Raw genomic sequence first — 27,518 nt, 5'->3', positions numbered from 1 at the left:
GCGTGGCAGTGGACTAGGTGACATTTCTGTCACTATAAAACAGAACTGGGACAGTTTGTTTTGAATACGTTGCCTTTTTTTTTTTAATTACATGTTTGGGGAAAATCTTTTCATTGTCTTGTGTGCTGTTCCCCTCTTTGCCTTTGGGGACACAGATTTGTATGTCAGACTCGGTGCAATTCAGAATTTATTTGATGTTAGGACGTATGGCAAGTATATTCCATTTAAAATACAGTCAGCCTGCTCCTGGTAGCAGTTGTGCGTGGTTTTCAGGCACAGTTGTCTGTCCTTTATAATAGCCAAGTTGTTTGCAAACTGTTCTGGGCAGTCCACTATTACACCAAAATATTTGCTCTTAAGGCTTCTATTTTCTGAGGTCTCAAGTAAATCCACAAGTAGATCTACTGGCTGTGCTTTGTAGCCAGAAATCACCTCTGTATTTGTGTGAGACTGTAGGAGGGCTCTAATCAATACCCAGGGTCCAGCATGGCCTGTTTCTGTGGGACCAGTGGCGCTGGTTCCACCATCAGCTCTGCCTTTGTCTGGCCTGATGCCCTAGAGCTGCCTTTTGTGCTCTCCTGCTGGGGCTGCAAGTCTGCCTTACAATTGCAGATAAAATCCAGGTTGCTACAAGACATTGCAAAATCAGGTATTGAGTTGCACAAGACTTGCCTGCTGTTTCTAATTCACCACTTCTGAAAAGGCCAGACCCTCGATTTACATCTGTGTGCTTCACCTAGAGCTTTCCCAATAGGTGATTCTCAGGGTGGGTTTTGTTTAGTTTTTCTGCTTTCTGCCCCTTCCTTCATAGGATTAACCGTGGTTGGGTAAAATTGTTAGAGCCAGTTTGTCTTCCTGTGCAGCCTGCAAATAAATAATTTACTAGAAACAATAATCTGTATTACACTGTAGCCCAGGAGTGTGCCTTAATTCCAGTATTACACTTTGTCAGAAAGTGATAATCAGCTGCAGTGCACTTTATCTTGTTGAGAAAGTACGGAACAAGTACCTCGATAACCAGATCAGATCTGTCAGTGTGTACACAGGTGTGCCCACATCCAACTGGGTCATTTCACTTTCGCCTTATGGATTCTGTTTTTAAAGTGTGGAATTGTTGTGTGCTTCACAGCCCTCGTATTTCATAAATATTCCCAGATAGTTAAGGGGTCCTCTGTGTCTGTTTTTCTGGGTGTTATTCCAATTAGTAAGAAGGAAAAGCCTGTATTCCACATGTATATAGTGCCAAGAATTGGGGTGGTGATACACAGAAAGCGGCTATTGATTTGATCATTAATTTCCCTTTTAATCATTAGCCAGAATGCATTATAAGGCAGGTAAATAAACTGTTTACTGTAAGTCATCCATAAGACGTAAAGGCCTTGTCACAGGACAAAATAAAACTCACTCTTCTACAAACAGTGCTACAAGCAATTTGTAAGGATGCTCTGGTTTTTCTTTCTGTGTGAATACAGCTGCTAAAAGTACTTGGAATGAGGCTAATATTTTATCAGCTGAACAGCAGGAACTGCCAATTTTATTAGAAGTTAAATTCACCTTTTCTTTTTTTATTGCGACCTGTGCCCCAAATGCAGTTTGGAAAACAAAAGAGAAAATGCAGCTATTGGTGTAAGTCTGTCTTTGCTGAAGCTTCTAACAGTCTTTAACAGCTTTATCTTCGCTGGCTCCATGCTTTTAAATGCAAATTGAGAACTGGGGGTGGTGGGGACAGACAGCTTTAATGGATTATGCTCCCTGCTAACCAGCCCCTGGATTATTACAATATACAAATGAACATGTGTCTGTAAGCATAGGAGAAGCGAGCTCTGGTGTTTGCTGTCACTTGTGAGAATTTTTCAACTAGGGATGATTACAAAATACTTGGAGTTTAGCATTTTGTTTTCTATTTTTAGGCATTTAGAAGCTCTTAGGTTTACTCCATGAGCAGTGGAAGTAGTGAAAACTCTATTGTATAGATTCATGCCCTTGGGTACCTGTGTCCCTAGGTGTCCTCCACTGGCCTGAGCTCCCCTCTGTAGTGTCTGTACAACATAATTCCTTCTCCTTTCCCTGGCATGCAGCTCCTCCAGCTCTTAGCTGCCCTGCAGAGCCTTCTCCTTGCCTGTGTGTTCCCCTGGGCACAGCAGAGCTTCTGCTGCATCTCACTGAGAGGCAGCAGCATCAGCTTTCCCCTCAGTGGTTAGGATTTTTGCTAGGTCTCAGTCTGTGATTTTCAGGCAAAAATCCCACTGCTGCTTATGTTGCTGGCAAAAATTACTACAACATTATGTAAATATAGCTGGCTTATTTACAGTCTCACTGTGCACTTTATTTTCAGTTTTTGCCAATACAACATAAATGGAAGTAAGTGTCTTAAAAATCACGTTGTGAAGGGCTGTGATATATCATTTTGTAAAGCACTTACAAGAAGGAAGATGCTTGTTAGCTTTTCTGAAGATTGAGATGTGTGCTTGGAAAAATATTTTGTTATACACCAGGTATTGTTAAACTCTTTATATATAAATACATAATCACAAAGGCATTGATCCAGTATCTACAGAGGCATAGTCCTGATCAATGTGCAGGATTTAGGAATATGACAAATAGCTGGTGAATTTCTTCAAGGAATCTGGTGCAGAAAGTGGGAAAAAGCAGGAGGAGGCTGTGTGGAGTAATGATGTTGTCTGCTTCTTTGCGAATTTGGTGCTTCTCAGGATACAAGTTGGAAATACTGAGATATAATCTCTTGAGGGTGTCCCAAGAAGCACTTTGTTAAAGCTTTGTTACACTGTTCAGGAAAGGAAAGAGCTCAGTAGTAGTAGTACAGCAGATTTCCAAGTATGTAATTTCTGTCATAAAATTTGAACCTTGTCATGCTTTGCTAAAAGTAGCAGCACTTGGAGTCTGACAAATCAGGGGTAGTGGTTGTGTTTTTCTTTGGGTTTTTTTTTTTTGGCCCTGTGTCTTCTGGCCTGCTTAGGAGATGATTTTTATACCCTTGTTCTGTGTGTTTGTCAGCAGAGAATGCTGACAGCTGGGTAGAGAAACAGGAGCCCTTCTAGGATGCTGCACTCCCAGTTTAAGTGGGATACAGCTTTTTTATACACAGTCAAATATGAGGAACACATTATGATTTCTTTTGCCCTTGGAGCCACTCATTAATTGCTATTTGGCAATGTGTTTGCTTTATTCTTTTTTTTTCTCTTATTTAAATAAGTATGTGCACTCCTCTGTGACTCCTTTCAGCTTTTGTGGACAGCGCCGCTGTCTTTCTGCTCTGTTCTGTTGTGTCTTTGTGCTTTTGTGGATCCAATCAAAATCTCAAGGCCAGCCATAAGCAGAACTTCAGCATAGTTTGTGTATATTCCTTCCATGTGTGGAAAATCATGTTTGCATGGGTTCAGTCAACTCAGTAGCAATCCTGAAGAATTCTATGGGATGGCTCATTGTTCTGAGGAATTCTTGTTTGCTGCAGAGCATGTAAAACATCTTTGCTCTGCATAAGTAAGTCATTAGATTGAACTCCATCTTTTAAAATACCTAATTGTGCTGTTTTCTCTGGAGATTTTGTATTTTTACAAATATCCAGGTTAACTTGGGGCTTTTTTAATGATCACCACTTTTATAAATGTATTAAATATAACAGTTGTAAAGATAAAGCTGTTACCCTTTCAGAAGGTAAAGAAAATCAACTTCCAATCTTTTGAGAGGCACTCTGCAATTAAGCAATCTGTTACAACAATCTGTAGATGAATCACCCTTGAGGGAAGTGCTTTAAAGACCTTGTTAATTCCGTGTTGATTTATGTTATTTTCCTGTGTAATCAAGAAATGGTAGGGGAGTGGAATTACTAAGTCCTGTTATGGAGGCAAACACAGACTCCTAGGATGGTGTAGAAGAGACCTTTGAGATCACTGACCCAGTACTGCCCAGTCCACCACTAAACCATGTCTTGGGAGAAGAGACTGATTTAGGGAGGGTTCACTCAGTGCCTCTGTCCAGATCAGCAATAAAGAAACAGAACTGGCCCCAAAACTGAGCCCAGGCAGTGCCACTTGTGACCCACCCCCAGCTGGGTTTAACTCCCTTGCCGTTCTCTCTTTAGACTGCACCATCCAGCCAGTTTGTCCAGCAGGGTGATGAGGGTGATGCTGGCAGAGGCTTTACTGAAGTCTGGGTAAACAACATCCACAGCCTTGCCCTCATCCCCTGGGCAGGTCACCCTGTCCTGGAAGGAGATCAGGTTGGTCAGGCAGGACCTGCCTTTCCTAGCCCTCTGCTGTCTGGGGCTGATCCCCTGGCTGTCACATAATGGGATTTCTGGCACATGAGCACAGCACTTCCCAAAAAGTTTCACTGCTGTGTTCCTTGGCATCCGCTCTGAACTCGTGATGTGAAGTGTCTTGGAAGAACAGAATTTTATCAAGCAGTTTCAAAGGGCACTTAAAGAGAAAGCCTGATCAATATCTTGTTAATGCCACGCTTTTATTAATATTGCTCTAAGCTGGGAGAAGTCATTGTGCCTCATTTCTTATGTGCATATATTTTTCCTAGTGCAATTTAAATTATGTTAAGATTCAGAAGTACAAGTTTTGTGAATTGGAAAGAAGCAGAGCACAGGGAACCAAGGGGCTGTGGAATAGCATTTTGTGGAGCAGCTTCAGTGTGCTAGGACTTGTCTGCCTGGGAAAAAATAGCTCAGAGAGGCTGTGGTACAAATGGCATAGATAGTGGGAATATGAGATTACTGCTCACTGCCCCTTCCAGTCAGAAGTTGAAGAATGTCAAATGGAACAAGGACATTTTGGTTTTTAAACCACAAAAGGAAGGGTTATTTCATGCAGTGTGCAGCAAAGCTGCAGTCAGCCTTGCTGTTGTGAATGCCAGAGCCTTAAACCAGTTCCTACAAGACTTGGACAGACCTGTGGAAGGAAGTGTGGTCAGTTAAGGGATGTTAAATGCAGAGACTGAATCTCAGAAAGTCCCTGGAAGCAGTGGTGGCTGAGAATAATGGTAAAATTTGGTCTTCTAGTGCTTGCCCAGTGCTTACATTATTCCTTAGACATCTGCTTCCAGCCCTGTTTGGAGGCAGAGTGATTTGGGAATTTTCCCAGACAAGACTGTTTGCTTTTCCTGGTGGGGTTCCCAACAGGTAAAAACTGACACAAGAATGTTTCTGGATGCTCCTAAAGTATTTTGTAGGCATTTTGTTAGGGTCACATGGATTTTAAGTGAGATTTTTAATTTAAGATAACCATTACCATTTCTTCATATCTCATAGTGACATTCATTCTCAAAAAGTAATTTCATACAGAGAACTATGTGAGAAGAAAATCAGTTTTGATAGGGAAAGAAATGTTGCAGGAAAAATGCCTTGACACAAATAGCTGAGGGGCCAAGGCAGCATTTTGGTGGAGGAAGGGGTGGAAAATGTGGTCATTTCCAACTGCCTCCTTTCATTGTGGGATTGGCATCACTTGGGAAAGTAATTTTAACCTCATGGCTACTTTAATTTCCTGTTCTGTAAATTGGTAGCTGCTTAACTTCCCAGCCTAGTGGGCAGTGATTCCAGTTGGAAGTCAGGCATCCTCTGAAGGAGTACCTAGCTGGGGAACTACCAAAGAGTTCCAGAAGTCTTGTGCTTCTGGAAAAAAAAAAGGAGAGAAGGCCATGTTTTAAGATCCATGTAATACTTAATATTTTTAGATCACAAGTATTCTGTACTTCCTTTTTATACCTCTGAGGAAATTTCCCCTCTAGTCTGTTCTGCTACATTCTGTTGTTACTGTCAGACATGAAAAGTGCACCACTGTTTCCATTTTGCTTTTTTTCTCTGTCAGAAAACCAGAAAGTAACAAACCTCCCCCTAACAAGGCTTATGAATAATTTCTGAAGTGGGTTACATTCTTGCATTAACAGGCAGGATTCTCCTATATTCCCATTTGAATGCTTGGTAGGTGATAATGTGTTGGCCAAAGTCTTCTGAAGGTAAATTTGTTCAGTAAAATAAATGAAAAAAGGTTATTATGGTCTTGAGTAAAACAAAAAATACTTATGATGGGTATGCCTTCTGGACATGTGCAAACCGCAAATTTACAAGAGAGTAAACTGTCAGATATGTATTTTTCTCACCTCGTTTCATTTTCCAAGTCCTTATACTATAAAGTCAAAGTTTACTTGCCAAGTGTATTTAAAGATAATTTAGTCAGTGAAACTCACAGGCCTAAATCACTATGAAGTTTCCCAAAAAATAGTAGCATAGTGTGGAAATACTGAATAGATGCATGATGGTTATGTAGTGCTATTTAAAGATACAAGTAAATGCAGTGAGGTATATTTTTAAGAACCACCTGCTAAAGAGAGCAACAGTAGATGCAAATTTGAAATTTTTAGCCACACAATCAGATGTGTTGTTAGAGCTGCATCCCAAGGATGCAGATAATCCTTTCCCAGTAACAGGAGCTTGGCAACTTCAATATAAATAAAAGCTAATACATCAAAGTCACTACCGAATGCCTCCGTCTGCTACTAATTTGCATTGTATTTGTGAAGGTATGGCAGAAATTCTGTTCTTTGTAATAGTGTTATTCATTCTGGCTTGAACTCTTTGAGCTTTGATATTTCATGTGTCTTTCAGATTTTTGTTTCATGACCAGCTATTGTTCACTATTGGTTTCTGATAAGCAGTAGCAACAGCTTTGGCAGGGACAACAGTAGTGAAGTTCTTAAGCTTCAGGCCAAGTAGCTTCGTAGTGAAGCAATGTTTTTCCAAGTCTTCTAATTGAACACTATTACATAATTTTAAAGTATTGTTATAAATTAGAAGTTCATGAAAAATAATGGTGCCTAAGCAAGAACTACATCACTACCTACGTGTTCAAAGTATTTCTTTTCGTTTAGTCTACCTCAATATTTTGCATGGTAGCTATTTTCAAAAAGTAACTTTTCATTTTAAGTTGATCATAGCTTAGTCCTGGATGCCTGTGACAGTCAGTGTATTGTTAAATGCATTTAAAACACCGATTTTGTGCTGTGTTCTTCCAGGTGCATTCTGCTGCCTCTCTTGGGAATGAAGCCCCCTCAGCAGAGCCTCTTCATGCTGGTGGACTCGGTGGACGAGGGCTGTAACGTTTCTGAGGGTGAACAGACTTCCACAAGTTTGTCTGGGACCATAGCAGAGATTTTAGCCAGCCACTTCGAGTTCTTCCCTCCCTGGCTGCTCCTCCTGTGTTCTGCCCGCAAGCAGAGTAAAGCTGTTACAAAAATGTTTACAGGTGAGCACAGAGCACGGGAATTGTTTGGGACCTGTACCTAGGATGTTGTCATTTCCAGCCCTGGGGATGGTGGGAAGCACTGCTGCATGCTTAGTTCTAAAAAAATGACAATAGCAAAAATAGTAATTGTATAAAACACACATCCCTGTGTGGTATTTTCGGGGTCCCCCGTGGCAGGAAGGAAATGATGACTCTGACTCCATGTTCTTAGAAGGCTCATTTATTATTTTATGGTATTATATTATATTAAAGAATGCTCTACTAAAACTATACTAAGGAATAGAGAAAGGATACTTAGAGAAGGCTTAACAAGATATTAATGAAAAACTCGTGACTCTCTGGAGTCCCGATGCAGCCTGACCATGATTGGTCATTAAGTCACAACAATTCACAGGTTGGATAAACAATCTCCAACCACATTCCAAAGCAGCCAAACACAGGAGAAGCAAATGAGATAATATTCTTTTCCTTTTCTCTGAGGCTTCTCAGCTTCCCAGGAGAGAAATCCTGGCTGAAGGGATTTTTCAGAAAATATGATGGTGACATCCCTGTTTCCCAAGGACTGTGGAAAGCTTAAATCCAAACATTTTAGAGTTAAATTTTATCTTTGCAAAGCATCCACGTTCTCTTCAGTGTCTTGGATTTTCCTCTTGCTTTGCTTATTTTAGGAAGCTTCAAACAGCATAGGTGATGTGTAACTGCAGAAGTATTTCAGCTGCATACACCCATTCCTTACAGCCTCAGAAGGTTTTCCTTTCATCTGGCATTAAAATCTCTCCCCATGTTTGCAGAAAGTGGGTAATAATCTCTGAAGGTGAAATTGGAGAGAGGAACAATGTAGATGTGAATTCTTGGACTGTGCTTTTGGCAAAGGTTGCACAGTAAAAAAAATTTTTACAGCTTCTTTGTCCAGGCTTTACTGTGTCATGCGAACATTTCTTCACTGTAATGACATTGTTACTGGAAGTTCTCTGAAATTTAATAAAAGGCAATATCTGGACTGGATTCCAGGCCTATGTATAAAGCCTGTGTGTATTAAGGACACAATTAGGACAAAAAATGTGATTATAGAACTTAGACCCATAGGCTTGCTCATTGCCACAGTGGCAGAAGGTCAATGGGATAATTGCACTTTGGAATGAAGTACTGTATTAATCACAGGCAGACATGAAGACTGGTATTTGGGAGTATGTGACAACTAAAAGAAACTTAGGGGTGGCTTCACAGGGTTCCTTCAGGCATTCCTATGGGAGTAGTTTTGTCAGATTTTGGCTGATTAGATGTGTTGTTATTGCCAAAAAACCAGACAAGACTTTCTCACAACAGTCCTATTTCCTTTCCATTGAATCATACAGTGTTTCAGACTAGCCCTAAAAAATTGCTGTTGTCTTTTAAGTATATTTCCAGATGGAATTCCTGACAGGAAAAATCAGCAGAACTAATGGATATGCCTTTAAAATAAATTTAATTCCAGTGAGTTAATTTTTCAGTTCCACAGAGTATGACTTGATGAATAGCATAAAGGAAATTGGTGTGTGATACTATAATCCCATCTTCACTGTGGAAAAGGTACAGCAAAGAAAGAATTGGATATAAATTGAGAAGAAATTTTAGGGTCTGTTTGGAGGCAGTTGTGGTTTAGCCACTGTGAAAGGAAAATGTGCCATTACAGGCAATGTGCTGGCTGCCCATTTAATTCACTGTTGGAGGATTTTCCTGTTACCAGCCAATATTCAGGTCTGCAGAAGGTGTAGTAAGGATTTATGAGGAGCATGGCTGAAGCTTCTGTTAACTTCAGAAACTGTGCAACTTGGTGTTGTAAAACTGCAAATAACGTGGATTGCTTTTTGGGTTCTGGCCTGCAAAGGATTGACTGACATTCACTCTTCTACTGGGGCAAACTCTTCCCCTCCTTTGTGGTATTTGAACGTTTACTTTTAGCTGAGCCAATTTTTAAAGCTATTTATATTTAGTTGGTGGGCAGGCAGAAGTGGAGATCAACAATAAGTATTTGGACCAAATAAAAATCAGTTGCACTGTGACTTAGTGAGAGAGATTGGGATCCTTTCAGAATTTATTAAGAAAATGTGTCCCATCTGTGGTTTTTTCTGTTAAAAAAGTTTTGGAGTATGGTATGAAATGTACATTGACCAGTATTAATTTGTTTGCAGTGAGTTTGTATCTGTTTTCACTTACAATTTTCATTCAGTGAAAAATTCTTCTGAATCTGTCTGACAAATAGGTTTAGCTCTCATGTCAGCAAAGTGTTCTCCATAACTGGAAGCAGGCTTGCTGCAGTGGCCTTCTCCTGATGATGCTCTTTTTTGGGTGTGCAGTACAGATGGGAGTTGTGCAAGCAGCTCCTGAGCCAAAAATAGTGATGACATGGAAGAGAGAGTCCAGTCTTTCTCACCCACTGTCATCCTGAGGCTGCCAGTGGTGAATAATCATCCCTAGCACTCTTAAGAATGAGAAAAGGAGAGGAGGGGTGTTTGTTCTGGTCCTCTTTGTTCTTTCACTTCTGGTGGCAACTTATTTATGAAAACTGAATAGCCGAGCTTGCATCTGCTGCAGCTTGTGCTCTGGGCCCTTCTTTATTCCCAGATTCTCTAGTAGCACAATGTGCTACGGATTTTTCCCCCTTGCTCAGATTATCAGCTTTCATTAATTTAAAAAAAAAGGGAAAAAAAAAGTTTTGCCTCTTGTGGCTACAGAGACAACCTCAGAAATAAGAACCAAATGTGAGATGATGCCTGGCTGAGTCTGTAGTCACCCTCCACAGTGAGCAAATGCCAAATGAGTTAAAAAAGGAGAGGGACAGATAACTGCCTTCTCTTCATAGGCTCTGTCACCAGCTGCCACGTGCTGCCTGCTTGCTTTCCCTAATGACTTTTCCCCTAAATTTAACAATTTTGTCTTGCACCCATAGTTATCCACGTTGCCTCCCACATCATCGTTTGTTATCATTTCGCTCCAAGTGTGGGCACTCAAGCAGCTACATCAACACAGCCTTTCCAACATGAAAGTGGCACAGAGCATAAAATGTGCCACAAAAGAATTACTTTTTTTTCATTTTTAGCTAATGAGCTAATTCTAATGCTTCTTCTAAAATGAGACTAAATCTTGAAAGCACAGGAGTCATGCTTTTCAAAACCTGTTTTGAAAATCCCTCATAGTAGTTGGAGAATTTGTGGCATTTTAAAATCAGGCAATTTGACATAGAGAAGTTGGAGTGAACAGCAGATAATTTCTCATTAACAGCATAAAGGTAAATAGGAAAAAGTGCATATATACAAATGGTTTTAAAAGGCTTCTTTTTTAATAGGCATTTACCTAATTTCTTCATTTTTTTGCTAAACACATTAATCAAGTATCTGTGGCATGTGGCTTGATTATACCCCTCAGTTCAACACTGACATTCTTCTGAAGAATTCCTTCTCATGCATGAGGCAGCACAACCTGTGCAGGGTCACATCTCAGGGAGCTATAGTTCTCATGAAGTTAATGGCAAATACCAGAAAGATACTGGAAAATTCAATAAAAAACTGAAAGTGGAGGTGAAAGGGTTCAGTTTAGGCTCAGAGGCAACTTTCAAGGTCCATTCACCCACTTGTCCATAGGCAGGAACTGACAATGTCATCAATTTTTCACTCATCCTTTTATTTGTCATTCAGTTCAAGACAGACAGGAACTTTTAGGAGTTGGTATTTATCTGAATTTGTTCTTGATTGGAAATCTCAGGAACATGTTTTTCTCATGTTTCTGCTGTTGAAATGTCTGAATAGATGTGGAGGGTTGTTTTCCTTACAGCCTTTCCAAAAAAAATCAAAAAATAAGCGAAAATGTCAAAATTTTAGAGAAACACAGTAAAAAAATCACAGTGCAGCTTCTCTCAGAAACCTCACTGTTTGGTGATTAGAGCTACCAAGGTAATTCTGTTGCTGAATCCCCAAAGTAAATCAGTTGCCAGGTTTGAAGCTGAGCCTTTCTGCCATTCCAGAAAATAAATGGCATGAGACTACTTCAGGAGAGATTGCTTCCAAAATAAAAAATCTAAGTTGTCCTCTAATTTTTCATTGTAGGTTGGAATTTATTTGGATGATTTCATATTTCTTTGAAGTCTTTATGGGAGTTGGATTCTTACTGTAAAAGATAAACTGTATATTTATGTGGTTGTAAAATTTACTTTTATAATATTGAAGCTTTGAAAAAGTTTATTTCTTGTTTAGATTTGGGGTTTGGAAAGAAAAATTCTTTAGAATGCTTGGGAAAGTATAGGGAGCTTTTAATTACTGTGTCCTTTCTTTTCATTACCACTTTGAAAGCATTGTACTAGGGAATTTCATATTTCCTTGTAAAAAGTTGTGTGTGAACTCGGAGTTTAATTGCCTCGTAATTAAAGAGGGAAGACTAAATTGTTTTAAATGGACTGTTACCTGTAGATCTAATTAAATAAACTTCTGTGCAGTGACACGGACCAGTGAGAGCAGCAGATTTCAGCCTCGGTGTCTCGTAGCACCTGCAGAAGAGGCAGAGAAATTTGTAATGCACAATATACTGCAAATGCACTAAAAGCTAAGTGTGCTGCCTGAGTCTCCAGGTGCCCTTTACTCTGCTGGATGAGTTATTCTTTTTGAGCAGGTGTGCATAAATGGCCACAGAAGTACCTAATTCAGTACGTGTTTAGATCAGCAGCATAAATTATTAATGCCAAATTACTGCCATGTTTGTAATAATTTGGATTTCTCTAAAGCTTACAATTCAGCTTGATACATTAAAATGCATTTTAAACTTCTGTTATGTGCTTATGTAAATCCATTTAAAGATATGAAAGTGGAAGGATATTTTAAGTATTGAAACTTGCTAGTTAATAGCTTTTTTACTATTAAAGTATGAAAAGGTTGACATGCTATAAAAGTATTTATAACCAAGATACTTTTTCCCCCCTTTTGAATGGCCCTAGGTCTTGCCAAAGAATACATTTGGAACAGATCTGTTTACAGAACTGGCAGAAATGCAATAAAATAGAACAATCCATATTGGAGCTCCCATTGGGTTGAAAGTGATGTGTTGTAAGAAAAATTTTAACAATGCAAGAAGCAGGGTCGTGGGACTGCAAGTTCTGTCTACTGTAACTTCTGTTTTGCTGAGCTTAAGTAGTTCATGGGAATGCATCTGAAACAAAATGAGCTTTCTCTTAATATTTTGGTACTTCTTGTCCATGAAAGTGACTTATTGTATGGAGCAGGGTTGAAAAGCAAGTTTGCAGGAGCTTTGTTTGGAAATGTAAAATGACTTCATTTAAGCAGATATTTGGGAGAAAAAGACATAGCTTTGTTTTCCTTCTTCAAGCTAGCAACAAAAAATTCAGATTTTAAAAAATTCAGTTCTATCTATAAGGCTTCTTTTGAATTATTTGCTTATTATAGTATGGCCTGATGCAGTGGTTAAAATTAACATCCTGTTTCATGTCCAAAAGTCTGTTACAATGGCAGTTTGTTAATCTCAGCCCTTAAAGGGTGTTTCATCCCTGGGATGTGTGAAGGTCTGTATGAGTGTAGTGTGCTTCGTGCTATCCAAGCTTAATTTCAGATACAATATATAGGATCTCATTAGCAAAGAATGTATGGAAATACTGCAGAAAAGGGGGGGAAAAACAATTTTTGGCTTCCATAAACATATAGCAAATCAAATAGTTTAAAACTGCTCTGAAGCCTTCTGAAATTTATTTACCTGTCTGAAGTGCTTAGATACTTGGTCTATCTCAGGTAAGAACAGATCAGGGTAATGTTTTTGGCTCTAGTATGGAGTAAAGTAATCAGATTGTCTTCGAATGTTTTGTGTTGGAAGAGACCTTAAAGATCATCTCACTCCAACCCCCTGCCGTGGGCAGGGGCACCTTCCAGGTTATTCAAAGCCCCATCCAACCTGGCCTTGAACACTTCCAGGGATGGAGCATCCTCAGCTTCTCTGGGCACTGATACATCATTTAAAGGGAAAAAAACAAATGCCAAACATACAAACCCTTCCTTTTTTACTTTATTGTTTGGAGGGCTTAGGGGTTTTTTTTGTTCGCTTTCCCACCCATTTTGGGAAGCAAAATGAAAATTGTTTTTCAAAGAACTCTTGCAAGACAGGCAAGAGTCTTTTTTTTTTTTGAAGCAGAGATACAGAGACTGAGACAGAGGCGCTTAAACAGTTATCACTGCAAGTTTTCCTGGGAAGGCTGGGAGTCAGGGGAGGTGAAGTGAAATCATTAGTCAGGCAACACTGAACATCAGCTGAAATCTCAGGATTGCTGTTGTGCCAGTCCGTCGGGGGTTTTCTCCTTGCCGGGAAATGAAGTACGCTACTCAAAAAACAAACCATGTAAAAATAAAAATAGCTTACGTTTGCAGGTATATATTGGGAGGCAGGATGTGGGCATGGGATTAATGTGAGAGGTTGGGGATTTTGTGAGCAGGGTCACTTAGGTCTAAAGACATAGAGAATGATTTTGCAGAGCTCCCTGCCTGTTCTTGTTGAGCCAAGAAAAAAGGGACAGATCTGTGTGAGGCAAAGCAGGGCAGTTCAGGGGAAGGTGAGGGAGCAGGGTGGCTGTGTTTGCTCCAAACTGAGCAAACCAGAGCTGGTCCCTCTGCACACATGAGCCAGGCAAAGGGACACTTGTCCCTAATTACAGCTCCGTGGATGCATGTGGCTGTGGGTCCAAGCAATGGCTTTAGTGTTATTTTTTCACTTCTGTGTCTTCTGAAGGATCCTGACCTAGAAACAGCCTTTCGCTTCAAGTGGGAGCTTGGGATCTGCAGAATCACAGGGCACTGTCTGCTCTTACTCAGCAAAGTTTTTTATTTGGGTTGTGTGCAAGAATTAAGGGCTTCTCAAAGTTATATACAGAATATTTTAATAAAATACATAGTAAAGCAATGAATTATGCCATCCTACAGGTCAGGTAAGGACATTACTTGAATTTGTGGCACATTATAGTGGATAAAGCTGTTTCTGTGTTTCCTTTTAGAGCCAAAAAAAAAAAAAAAAAAAAGCCTCTGGAATGGAGAAAATAATATTTCTTGTTTCTCCCTTTTGATTAAAAAATCTTCAAGTAGTCAATCTTGCTTGTGTAGTCTTATCCTCTGAACTGACTGTGCAATAGTGTCCTCTCCAGTGATTTAATTTCCTTTCATGATTTTGTTTTAGGTATTCTACTGGTTCAGTCCTGTTTGTGGTGCTTCCATAATTACTAAGGGAAGCAGAAATATTTTAGTAACACTTCCATAGTTGGCCTCTCTGTTCTCATCTGTGGTGTTTGTAGAGTGCTGATGTAGACTAAACAATTAACAGAGTGACCTTAATGGGATGTTCAGAACCTCTGCTGAAGCCACTGGGCAGCAAAAACCACAGCTCTGTTACCAGCCTGAATTTGCTGTCAGAACAACCTCACAGACTGAGCAGTTTGATGCACAGTGTGTTTAAATACAATAAAAACATAGATCTAGAAGCAGCATCCTACAGAGGCTCACTTAAAATGATTTTTTTCTGTGGAGATGGGGCTAGAATTGAATTGAACACATCGATCTATGGTTGCTTTTCCTTCAGTATAATTTAGAGATCAGTAACTTAGCTTTGGTTTGAAGAGCAGTTGGTTTTGTGTCTGACTAGCTGAGCTGGCTGTAAGGAAGGGCTGACAAGCTGTCCCTGGAGAAGTGAGGTGCAGTGCTGGCCTGACATGCAGTCACTGGAGCTGCTGCCTCCGTGACCTCTGTGGTTTTCCCGTAACTTCCGCAAGGGCAGCGTTCAAACACGCGGTGTGTCATTAATCAGGGAGGGCAGGTCCTCATCAAGTGCTTACCTTGGCCTTACCAGAGCAAATGTTTGAAATGCCAGAGGCAGCCCTGGATCCACACGGCTCTGCCTGGGCTCAGCCCCATTCCCGAGAGTCCTGTGGCCGCTAAGGCGGCGCAGGGAACTTCCCTGCACGTGCTGCTGGGAATGGTGTCCCTTTCCTTGAGTGGGGAGGGGACAGACACAGTCTGTGTGTATGAAATAATGCCCCTTTTTCCTCTAAAGAGTAAACAGCTGGAAAAACAGAGATACAACTATGAGAGAACCTGTGTCTTTATACAATGAGTCACCTACCTGAGAACCAGAGGGTGTATCTAGAACTCAGTCCTCATTTGCAAAAAGTAGGTAATTTCGATGTGCAGAGGTCTATAGATGTTTAAAACTATTTCTGAGTGTCTCTCCTGTCTCATAAAAGCTTTTAAAAGAAGCTGTGGTGGTCAAGTTAGTAATTTATATGCATTTAATCATGCATATGCAGCAGGTGTGAATACCCTCTTCTGTAACTAAATAAACATAATAATTGTTTTAAGCTAAATAGCTGAAAATTACTTAGAATTCCATTGTTAACCAAGCTGGAGAAGAGATTACTCCTTTAATAATATAATAATACTTAATAATCTTATTTCAGGTACAGTTTTGATGGTTTTGCTTAGGTGTTTAGTATTGTCCAAGGCAGACACACAATGCCTAATTCGGAGTGATTTTCAATATTATTTTTGGTAATAGCACCTATTTTTTCTTATAATAGATGATAACAGTGCATCTAATTATCAAAGTTTTCTGCTATTATAATTAATTTATATTCACTGTGTTTACAGGGGAAAATATTTTACTGTGGGTGTTCCCCACCCAAAAATGTCTTGGCTTTTATTTACTCTTCTTTCAACATTGAGTTAAGCACAGCTGGATCAGAAATAATTACAACTTTCTCTCCTCTCAACAGGTTTTCGAAAAATAAGTCTGGATGACCTCCGAAAGGCTTACATTGTGAAAGATGTGCAGCAGTATATTCTGCATCGTTTGGACCAGGAAGAAGCCCTGAGACAACACCTCACAAAGGAAACAGCAGAAATGCTGAATCAGCTTCACATCAAAAGCAGCGGCTGCTTTTTGTATCTGGAGCGTGTCCTAGATGGAGTTGTGGAGAATTTTATCATGTTGCGGGAGATCCGTGATATTCCAGGAACATTAAATGGCCTCTACCTTTGGCTCTGCCAGAGACTTTTTGTGAGAAAACAGTTTGCAAAGGTCCAGCCCATCCTTAATGTAATTCTTGCAGCCTGCAGGCCCTTGACCACCACAGAATTGTATAACGCGGTGTGGACCAAAAACATGACGATGACGATGGAGGACTTTCAACGCAAATTGGATGTCCTGTCCAAAGTCCTTATCGATGGCCTTGGAAATACAAAAATCTTGTTTCATTACAGTTTTGCAGAGTGGTTGCTGGATGTGAAGCACTGCACACAGAAATACTTGTGTAACGCCGCAGAGGGACACAGAATGCTGGCCATGAGTTACACCTGCCGGGCAAAGGATTTAACGCCGTTAGAAGCTCAAGAGTTTGCATTGCATCTCATTAATTCTAATTTACAGTTGGAGACTTCAGAGCTGGCTTTGTGGATGATCTGGAATGGCACACCTGTCAAAGACTCCCTGTCAACCTTAATTCCTAAAGAGCAAGAGGTGCTACAGCTGCTGGTGAAGGCCGGTGCTCACGTCAACAGCGAAGACGACCGCACGTCTTGCATCGTCCGGCAGGCCCTGGAGAGGGAGGACTCCATCCGCACCTTGTTGGACAACGGCGCATCCGTGAACCAGTGCGATTCCAACGGGAGAACGCTGCTGGCCAACGCGGCCTACAGCGGCAACCTTGACGTGGTCAACCTGCTGGTGTCGAGGGGGGCAGACCTGGAGATTGAAGATGCCCACGGGCAGACGGCGCTGACCTTGGCTTCCCGGCAGGGCCACACCAAGGTGGTCAACTGCCTCATCGGCTGCGGGGCCAACGTCAACCACACGGATCACGACGGCTGGACGGCGCTGCGCTCGGCCGCCTGGGGAGGGCACACGGAGGTGGTGTCCGCGCTCCTCTACGCCGGGGTCAAGGTGGACTGCGCTGACGCCGACAGCCGGACGGCACTGAGGGCGGCCGCGTGGGGCGGGCACGAGGACATCGTGCTGAACCTGCTCCAGCATGGGGCTGAGGTGAATAAAGCTGACAATGAGGGCAGGACGGCTCTGATCGCGGCTGCGTACATGGGGCACAAGGAGATTGTGGAGCACCTGCTGGACCACGGCGCGGAGGTGAACCATGAGGACGTGGACGGGAGGACGGCGCTGTCCGTGGCCGCGCTCTGCGTGCCAGCCAGCAAGGGCCACGCCTCGGTGGTCAGCCTCCTGATCGACCGCGGCGCTGAGGTCGACCACTGCGACAAGGATGGCATGACTCCGCTGCTGGTGGCCGCCTACGAAGGACACGTGGATGTGGTTGATCTGCTCCTGGAAGGAGGAGCTGACGTTGATCACACGGACAACAACGGCCGGACGCCGCTTCTGGCAGCAGCCTCCATGGGCCACGCCTCAGTGGTGAATACTCTCTTGTTTTGGGGTGCAGCTGTTGACAGCATTGACAGTGAAGGTAGAACAGTCCTGAGCATAGCATCTGCGCAGGGCAATGTTGAGGTAGTACGGACTCTGCTGGACAGGGGGCTAGATGAAAATCACAGAGACGATGCAGGCTGGACACCTTTGCACATGGCAGCTTTTGAAGGTCACAGGTTGATCTGTGAAGCTCTTATAGAACAAGGTGCTAGAACAAATGAAATTGATAATGATGGACGGATACCTTTCATATTAGCTGCACAGGAAGGTCACTATGATTGTGTGCAGATGTTACTGGAAAATAAATCCAACATTGATCAGAGAGGCTATGATGGGAGAAACGCTCTCCGGGTTGCTGCCTTAGAAGGTCACAGAGATATAGTTGAGCTCCTGCTCAGCCACGGAGCGGATGTGAACTACAAAGATGCTGATGGCCGGCCGACACTTTATATCCTAGCATTAGAAAACCAGCTTACAATGGCTGAGTATTTTTTAGAAAATGGTGCAAACGTCGAAGCCAGCGATGCTGAAGGAAGAACAGCACTCCATGTTTCCTGCTGGCAGGGCCATTTGGAGATGGTGCAGGTGCTGATAACATACCACGCTGACGTGAACGCTGCAGACAACGAGAAGAGATCTGCTTTGCAGTCTGCTGCATGGCAAGGCCACGTGAAGGTCGTGCAGCTTCTCATCGAGCATGGCGCTCTGGTTGACCACACTTGTAATCAAGGTGCTACTGGACTCTGCATTGCAGCCCAAGAGGGGCACATTGACGTTGTCCAGATATTACTGGAGCATGGTGCTGACCCCAATCACGCTGACCAATTTGGGCGCACTGCTATGCGGGTTGCAGCCAAAAATGGACACTCCCAGATCATCAAATTACTGGAAAAATATGGTGCATCGACTCTGAATGGTTGTACTCCATCTCCAGTCCACACAATGGAGCAGAAGCCCTTACAATCAGTCTCCTCTAAAATGCAGTCCTTAACCATGAAGTCCAATAGTTCAGGGAGTACTGGAGGAGACATGCAGTCTGGGATGAGGGGATTATCCAATGGGCCTGCACACGCCTTCAGTTCTCCTTCGGAGTCTCCCGATTCTACGGTTGACCGTCAGAAGTCATCTTTATCAAATAATTCCCTGAAAAGCTCCAAAAATTCCTCTCTCCGCACCACGTCCTCGACGGCCACCGCTCAGACGGTGCCCATCGATAGTTTCCACAGCCTGTCCTTCACAGAACAAATCCAGCAGCATTCCCTGCCACGCAGCAGAAGCAGGCAGTCCATTGTCTCCCCTTCTTCCACAACTCATTCCCTGAGTCAAAATCACAATTCACCCAGCAGCGAGTTTGAATGGAGCCAAGTGAAACCTAGCTTGAAATCAACTAAAGCGAACAAAGGGGGCAAAACAGACAACTCCAGCAAGTCTGGGTCAGCTGGAAAAAAAATGAAGCAGAGTAGTTCCTCCCAACCCAAAGTGCTAGAGTATGAAATGACTCAGTTTGATAAACGAGTACCTATTGCCAAGTCTGGCACAAGCATGCCACTGAAATCAATGCCTCCAGAGCCACAGTGCAAGATTTTGGTCCCTCCAGCTCAGCAAGAAGTTGGTCGATCTCAGCAGCAGTTCCTGATTCACCAACAGAGTGGGGAGCAGAAGAAGAGAAATGGCATTATGACAAATCCAAATTACCATCTTCAGAGCAATCAGGTTTTTCTTGGCAGGGTTTCTGTCCCACGAACAGTGCAGGACAGAGGGCATCAGGATGTGTTGGAAGGCTATCCCCCCGCAGAGACAGAACTCAGCCTTAAGCAAGCCTTAAAACTTCAGATTGAAGGTAGCGACCCAAGCTTCAACTACAAGAAGGAAACACCATTGTAAAAGGTAACTTACCCAGTCATAAAGGAACCAAACGCCTGCATTTCATTTAAAATGTGCTAAAATTACATTTTATTATCATTTACTATCATAATTGCTTACGTGATGGATGTTAAAATCTTTACTTGTCAAGTATTTCCTTCGCTGTCATTTAAAAGCAGCAGCCATGGAGGAATTGGATCACTGTCATGTTGTCTGTTGAATTCAGTTGCTCAAATTGTGCCCCACTGTCTTTGATAAGTGAGTTTCACATAGCACTGATTTGGAATTTGATTTTCACATGTAAGGACAGATGAGAATTTCAGTTCTTTATATTTTCAGATACAGTCTTTATTTCATTATTTACAAAATTGCTCCTCAGAAAGTTTCTGAAGGTTCTTATAAGTTATGGGCAACCATTTCTCTGAATGTGGATTTCAAGGACAAAGCATAAGTATAAAATACTATTCTAAAGCTTTGATTTTATATTTCTGTTACTGTAAAGGTAGTCCTCCCATAAAAGAGGTGGCTTTTCTTAGTGTAAGATTGTAATCTATGTTATGGTACCAATTTTCTGACCATTCTGTTGTTCTTAATCAGTGGAGGTCATTTAGATATCTCACCTTCTCTCCAGTACTGAATTTTAAGCTGAAAAATAATTATAAGTTTCTTTTTCAGACATGAATTGTCAGTGAGTCAGCTAAAATAGGAAGAGGGAGATAAATAGAACTGTTGAGGCATATGTTTTTTAGGATATTTGGAATGTGTTAATATGTTTTCTATTGGAATTTCGGAGACGCAGAATAAGAGGTTTGCCCATCTCTTATTGCTTGCTCATTTATTTTTGAAAGCATTTTTTTGTGTGTGAATGCAGCATTTTGGACAGCTCAGGCTGCTGCTCCTTAGAACAAGAATGTTCTTGCCAGTTCTGACTCAGTTCTGCTGCAGGTCATCAGAGACAGAGTGTTTCTAGGACACTTGCAGGTGGTGCAGAATCCATACATGGAAGGTCTTCAGCTGTCAAAAACACATAAATAGACATTTTCCCAAAATGTCCTGGAAACTGATTTTAATGGAATTTATCTGTAGACACAGCTGAGGTCCCTGGAGAATTGCAGAGCTCTAGAATATTGTGCAGGACCCTGTTGGGCTGGCATTTGGTTCAATTAAAATGTTTGAAGCAATACAGTGTTTCAGAAACATCTGCACTAGAGCCTGCACATTGTAAAATGCAAATTTTACCAAAGGGTCAGATGAGCTGTGGGGCAGGACAGCAGGAACAGGCATAGAGAGGAATCATCAGGTGGGACAGAAAAGTCCTTAAATCTTCATAAAAGTTACAAGGACTTCAGATTCCCACAGTAGTATATCATGCCCAAACAGGATTAGAATTTATTTGTAATTTTTCCTGCTTCTGTAAAACTTTAAAACGTGTAATTAAGGATTGTATTTCCTAACTCTTACGTGCCTCCGCCTGATGTTCACTGCTTGCTTTCATGTTATACTTTATTGTAAATCCGTTGCATGGTTCTGATGTAGAATGTGTTCATCTGACCTGATCTGTCATCAAAAGACTGGTTTGGGTGAATTTTTCTATCTTCCTTTATTTTAAAATATAGTCAGCATATAAAGAAATCTGAACATTCCACATATCATACTAAAATTTGGCTTTGCTTTGTCTGGAACAAATGATGTGTTACTGAAAATTCAGGGTTTCTCTCAGGGAAGTTCTTGGTTTTGCAAACGGCTAAAAAATGAGGTGTGGATAACCAAATGGTTCCTTTTGCTTTTCTCTTAACACTTTCCACTTTAAAGATGGGAGTTTAGAACAATTCTGTGTGGATTATGAATTGCTTGGCACAGGCTGTAATTTACCTCCTCTTTTGCTAAATCTGAAGCAGAAAAATGGGTAATTTCCCTGACTGGTGGATAAATGAGTCACCTGTGGGGAATCACATCAGAAATACTCCATGGGAGCACCACAGGAATGGCTTTTCTTTCCTGGCTGCTGCTTCCCAGCCTTTCCAGGAAGCTCTCCTGTTGTGGGGACTTTGTAGGAGCTTGGGTTGGCAGAGCTCACAGGGAATCAATCACAGGACTGGGGTTAGGCAGGAAGCACTTTTCCTCATCAGGTTGTTGCTGTGTGCTTTTGACTTTAATTAGGGATGATACAGCTCCATTTCTGACAGTGCTGTTTGTGTTACAGACTATTTCAAAGCTCAGTGGTTTTATTTTGTGCTTCCAGGCCCATTCCATGATGCTGTGAACAGAAGCGCTTCTGCTCCCGATGATTTATCAGCTGGCTGGGATGAAAGCAAACAGTGCTTGTTTAGTCCACCTAGAAATTCAAGAATGTGATTCCTACAGTTCAGTTACCTTAATTACTGTAACGTGCCTACATTTTCAGGCTGCCTTCTCAGTATAACCCTCTGTGCTTCGAAATTTTATTTTGTGTACTTTGTATTTAATACACAGAATGAGCACTTTTTTTAATTGCAGAAAGATATATGCTGTATTTCCCTGAGCACAGCTGAAAATGGTAAGAACCAGGAATCCTGATTTCCTATTCCAGATCGCTTGGTAGAGGTGCATGTGCCACAGTGAACTGTGTTATGGAAAAGGCAGTGCTTTTTTTGTATTTATTTTTCTGTGGCTAAAGAAAACAAGCAACGAGTTTGTCACATTTGCATTGTTGTCATGTATTGTCAGTTCCCCGTGTACTTCAAAAGGTTCCCTCCAGAATTACAAGTCTTGTAACAGTATTTTATAAATACTGTACTTGTGTGTTCTGTCTGTGTAATTGCTGTTCAGTGGTGGCAATGAAGTTGGACTGCAACCACCTGCAGTGTCATTGGGATTTTTAAGAGGCAGAAATCTACTCTCTGGTACTACAGCACCAAATCTGGATGGCAGACTGGGACCACTGAAAGCAATAGGCAAATTTTGGACACTTGGTGCTTCAATAGGCTCTGTTATTGCTACAGTGATGAGGTAACTAATATGGGTATGTCTGAGGTGCTAAAAGGTCTGATCCTGCTTTCTTGTATATCTCTATACATTAGAAACAGCTCTTTCTCTTTTCCAAGGTAAAGGACTATTTTTGGGAATGTCAGTAAAGCAAACCCTGGAAAATACAGCCCCTTTGTGAGCGAGGCTGAGAGAATACCCAGCAGGAGTGCAGTGGAAAAGCACAGCGGCAGCGTTGCCTGGGGAGTACAGAGGTGGCTGAGGTAGCCCTGTCCTGAGACAATAACTCCTTAAAGCACAAACTTGTATGAATGTGGTTACTGCTTCACGGGGATTAGGTAGAGCCAGCGTGTCTCTGTACCTGGAGCACGGTGAATCAGCCCAGCCATGGATAGTGGAAAGCTGGTTTCCTGCTCTTACAGCAGAGGTATTTTACTGGTGTGAGAGAGAGCAAAGTCAAGGTCATTGTTGTGAAAGTGAGCAGTGAGAGTTTTCCCCTTGAATGTGCACATCTTACTTGCACAGTTCTGCAAGTCATAAAGTGAAACAAGTGGGTTCTTTTCTCCTACAAATGCAAGCTATATTCTGCTATATTCACCATTACACAGCCTTGCTCTTTAGAAAATAAGCCTATTTTTGTATGCAAGTGTTTGTTCTAAAGGCTTGGGTTTCATCTTTTTCATACTCTAATTCTGATCATTCCAGAAATAAGATGATGGAGAGCTGAGGTTATTTTTCGTAGATGGATAATTAGATCCTTAAACTTTGATGAATGGCCCCTGGATGTAGATGTAGTGCATATTTTGAGGCACTGAAGGGCTCCATGTCTGGTTATTATGATCAACTGTCATCAGAATACTTTTTGCTTTTAAATCTTGCACCTCCATTCTTACATGCTTTTTCCTAAATGTCAAAAAAGAATCTTTTATAGTCAGGCATTCAGCATATAGTAAAATTAGATGTTAGAAGCTGACACACGGCAATATGGATGATTCTGAATGTTTCATGTATTGAATTTCTTGTCCCCGTGGGACAATTATAAAATAAACATAACAGGAGTCTGGCAGAATGGCCTTAAGAGGGTTAGTGGTTTAGAAAAGAGAAAGTACCAAAATGTTCTCAGCAAACTTGTTCCAAACCTCAAGAGCAGTACATTTGCAATACTGTGCAAGAATACGACTTTCCTTAGTGATTAGATGTATGTTTTGTTCTGTGGAAAGGGATCCCTGAATGCCAACATTTTTTCTACTGACCTTGACTGTCATTGGGATTATATTTATTTAATTTTATTGTGTTGTTATTAGTTGCACCTTGTGGACAGAGGTAAAAATATGGCCAATTTCACAAGGGGCCACAACTTACAGATAGTCTGGTGGGTTTTGTGTGAATAGTATTTACATTTGAAACAGTCACTGGGGAAGCCCTCTCTCGAAATGAGCAGAAAGTAGACCTGTCAAAAATGTTTTCAGAATGACAATTCTGCCACATTTGAATATCCCTTTGGAACGGGGCATGAATTGCTTTAAATCATCTATTTTCTCAGATGGTCTGTGTAATTCCACATTGCTGTTGCGTGTGATTTTTAGCATCACCATTTGTGAGGGGTTTGTGTGCCAAGCAAAGTTGCTGTTCCCCAGTTGTTCCCTCTGCCCTGCCCTTTCCCATCTGTAAATGGAGTGGAGGTGAGCAGGGAGGTGCAGCTGTGACTCAGCACAGCTCCTTCTGCCAGGGCAGCAGTTCTCACCACCCAAAAAACCTGAATAAAACAGGAATCCTGTTTCTCTTCATCCCATTTCGCTGGTCCTTCCAAGGTCATCTCCACAAGACATCCAAAATCCTTGATGGGAGAGCTGGGGAAAAAGACTGTTTTGTGGACATGGATATCAATACTGTGTGCATGTGGAAAAACTCATCTGGAGAGAAATGCATTAAGAGATACCGAGGCACAATTGATGCATTTTTGTCTTCTCTGTGATCAGTATTGAAAACATTACCATTTCTTTAAAACTAAAAAGGTGTTTTCCCTCCTCAGTTACTCTGCTATGCAAATGTCTGTTATGCTTAATATTCCCCATCTGAACTCCTCAGTTAACTTGGTTTGCAGATAGACTGTTTTTTCCTGGAGTGGGTTGTAAATAGCCTTTAATGTACATTGAATGAATTTCACATTGTAAAATTTTTATTTTATTCCTTGTATTATATTAAGCGAAAATCCCTGTGTATATTAAAGTGCATAATAAATATATTTGCTTTTCAGCAGACATCTAACTGTTTTAATTTTTCTACCTCATTTCCTGGGACATTTCAGGAAAAGGTTATTAAACTTGATTAACTTTCATGTAGTACTAAATGAAGCGTGATGTGTGTTTCCAGTAAGCAGCCCAGGCTAGCCAACCTCAGACCCTGGCATTAATTCCTGTGGCTTTGAGCATATGCAGGAGAAGATTTGCTGCATGTCCTTCTCTTTAAAGTGACCATTATATACTGTAAATACCACAAGGGCCAATAAATTAACTATTTCAGTTGCTGTAAGTTCTTAACAAGTTCAAATGGGTTTTGTTAATTATTGCCTTGATGAGTGTTTCTCTACAGTATGTTCAGCTTAAGCAAAAGCTCTCTCACTGATGGTGGCTACTCATTTTTCTTGAATGTGTTATTAGAAAAGGTAGGGGAGAGAAGTTTTCTAGTCCTTGCAATAATAATACCCTTTGTGATCTTGTCTCACTTCTTCAGATCATAGAGCCACCATGATTTCTCTGCAGAGGGTTTTTGAGTGTGCAGGAGGAGTTTGGCTGTGCTTTCTGCAAATGATGCTTCAGGTTTCTCCCCCAGGTATTCTGGTTCACACAGATCCCAGCAGCTGGTACACACAGCTCAACTGATTCCTGAGATTAGGTGAATGGCAAAATTGTCATTATCTGCTGACTTGTTTTCTGTGGATTTCTCTTGTTTCTCACTGCAATTATTGACCCTCTTTTGTTAAGTTTTCAGTCTGAAACAACAAAGTATGAGATGCTTTAATTCAGTGGCTATTTTTTATTGAAGCAAAGAATTTTCACTTAATTAATCTTTGAATAAGTTTTATTATGTCCCAGAGACAGACATTTTCTTCAGATAAGCACTGTAATAATATTTAAATAAAATTACTCAACACCTGTTTTAAATCTCTTATTCTATGGAATATACACAATCCCATTAAATAATGCTTCACCTCCTCTGTGAGATCCCTGCTACAATTTGGCTTGTGTGTTACATGTATTTTCCACAAGAAAGCTGAGATTGTTTGGCAGAGCAAACTAAAGCCTTTCAGTTGGAGGCCCTTGGAGAGACAGCAATGAGAGTTTGGCCTTGATCTAAATCCTAATCATCTTGTGCTACAAAGAGTCACAGAAACAGGGTATGGGACTCCATATCCAATTGGCAAAAGAGTCCAAATGTGTATGTAGATAGTATAAACAGATTGACCTTTAGAATTAAAATGTAATTTGCTGGTTGTGGGGACAGAATAAGGCATTGGGGTCTGGTTGTTGGTTTTGGTTTTTTATTTTCCCCAATGTTACATTTTTTAATGTAACAGCTTTTAAGCCTGCATCTCCTAGGGAAAAAGTTGTTTCAAAATATTAAGATAAGTAATAAAATTCCCTCCTCTTAGAGTTAAGGCTGTGAGCAGAGCTATTGTGTGTTGGTTATGTCTTGGTGAACATTAGGCAATCTCAGAGAGAGACTTTAAAACTCAAAACTTTATCCATAAATGACAGAGTGGACCTTTATTATGATTTATTCTGTCATTTTCCATTATGCTGGCTATCTGGTTCACATTGTGTTTTCCCCAAGAATAAAGCCCTCCAGTCTTGCTCCAGCTTTAACAATAGTGTGATAGTTCTGTTGCTCTCACTAAAGGTGTTACTATTCGCCAGTAAATCCCGAAGTGCTTCACAGAAAACACAGGAGAAATACTGAGATGAGGATGCATTTGCTCTGTCAGTCACTGAACAGGCTCAAAACAACGTCAGGAAAAGCCCCTGGGCCTCTCCCAGCATTAGGCAATTCTGCTGCCTTGAATAACCTGTTGTCTGGCATTAACTCATCTCCTGCTTTTTTTCTCTTTTTCTTTTTTTTTTCCTGTTGCTTTTTTTAGTTGCTTTTTGTGCATTTGCAGTGCAGCTTGCTGGAGGCTGTCCATGCAGCTGGGTGCTGCCAGCTCCAGCTCCTGGCTGGCTGCTGGAGCTGTGGGAGAGCACTCAGCTCCACTCTGGAGGCTGCTCTGCCAGCAGATTCCTGCCTGCTCGGGCTGGGGACCAGAGACCATCTCGCTGCATCTGGCCCGTGCTGAGCAGCGTGGCACAGGGGGACAGCCTGCCAAGCTGTCTCTGGAGCTGTGCTCACTTTTCCTACTCCAATCAGAGCTTTCAGAAAAAAAATATAAATAGAAAAAAAAAACAGGCTTATCCAGGAACCTTGTTGACAGGTGAGAGCTCTGTGAGAGGCAGTACTGAGCGTGCATCCAAGCCTTTGTGTCCTGGTGCCAGTTTTCTGCTAATGTAGCACTCTGAATTGAAGGGGAGATAAAGCAGGCTGAATGTTTCTGTCTGTGCTAATGTTTCACATCTCCCCTGTGCCCTGTTTAGCTGTCAGCCTGCTGACGAATTGATGGGGATGCCTGCTTCTGAAGGCTGTCATTTGATGGTATTCATGGTGTGGAGAGACAAGATCCTTCTACAGGCACAGTGCTCAAAGCTGAGAAGTTTTTCAGAAGCTGAGTAGTTGCATACTCTCCCTTCCATCTGGACTTCTCCAAGCAGGAGCAAAAAGCACCTGGACCACTGATGTATAAGGTTTAGTTACATGAGAAGAAAGCAGGGAGGAAAGGGTCACGTCATCTCTGAAGCCTTCAAAATGCAGCTCACTCTTTGCCATGTCTAAAAACTTCACTGCTAAAGCAAATCTTGAGATGATTAGAGGGTGCATAATTAA

The 27,518-nt window shown here is 41.5% G+C and overlaps 1 protein-coding gene across 2 annotated transcripts in view; it reads left to right on the top strand.

Moving 5' to 3' along the window:
* The window catches only part of ANKRD50 (ankyrin repeat domain 50), a 39,339-nt gene extending 14,534 nt beyond the window's left edge, over positions 1 to 24,805 (top strand). Inside the window, exons 2-5 of one of the 2 annotated variants that reach the window (XM_031062006.1) lie at positions 7,042 to 7,271; positions 16,057 to 19,604; positions 21,823 to 21,846; positions 22,433 to 24,805. In XM_031062006.1, the coding sequence (XP_030917866.1) occupies positions 7,042 to 7,271; positions 16,057 to 19,601 (3,775 nt within the window). In that variant the 3' untranslated portion in view covers positions 19,602 to 19,604; positions 21,823 to 21,846; positions 22,433 to 24,805. Of the gene's footprint in view, positions 1 to 7,041; positions 7,272 to 16,056; positions 19,605 to 21,822 lie in introns of both variants that reach the window. The other variant, XM_005427059.2, reaches the window with a different exon arrangement.
* The last annotated feature ends 2,713 nt before the right edge of the window (positions 24,806 to 27,518 follow it).

The sequence above is a fragment of the Geospiza fortis genome, unplaced genomic scaffold, assembly GCF_000277835.1.
Source record: "Geospiza fortis unplaced genomic scaffold, GeoFor_1.0 scaffold636, whole genome shotgun sequence".
NCBI lineage: Eukaryota > Metazoa > Chordata > Aves > Passeriformes > Thraupidae > Geospiza > Geospiza fortis.
This window is presented reverse-complemented; position numbering and strand designations above follow the sequence as displayed.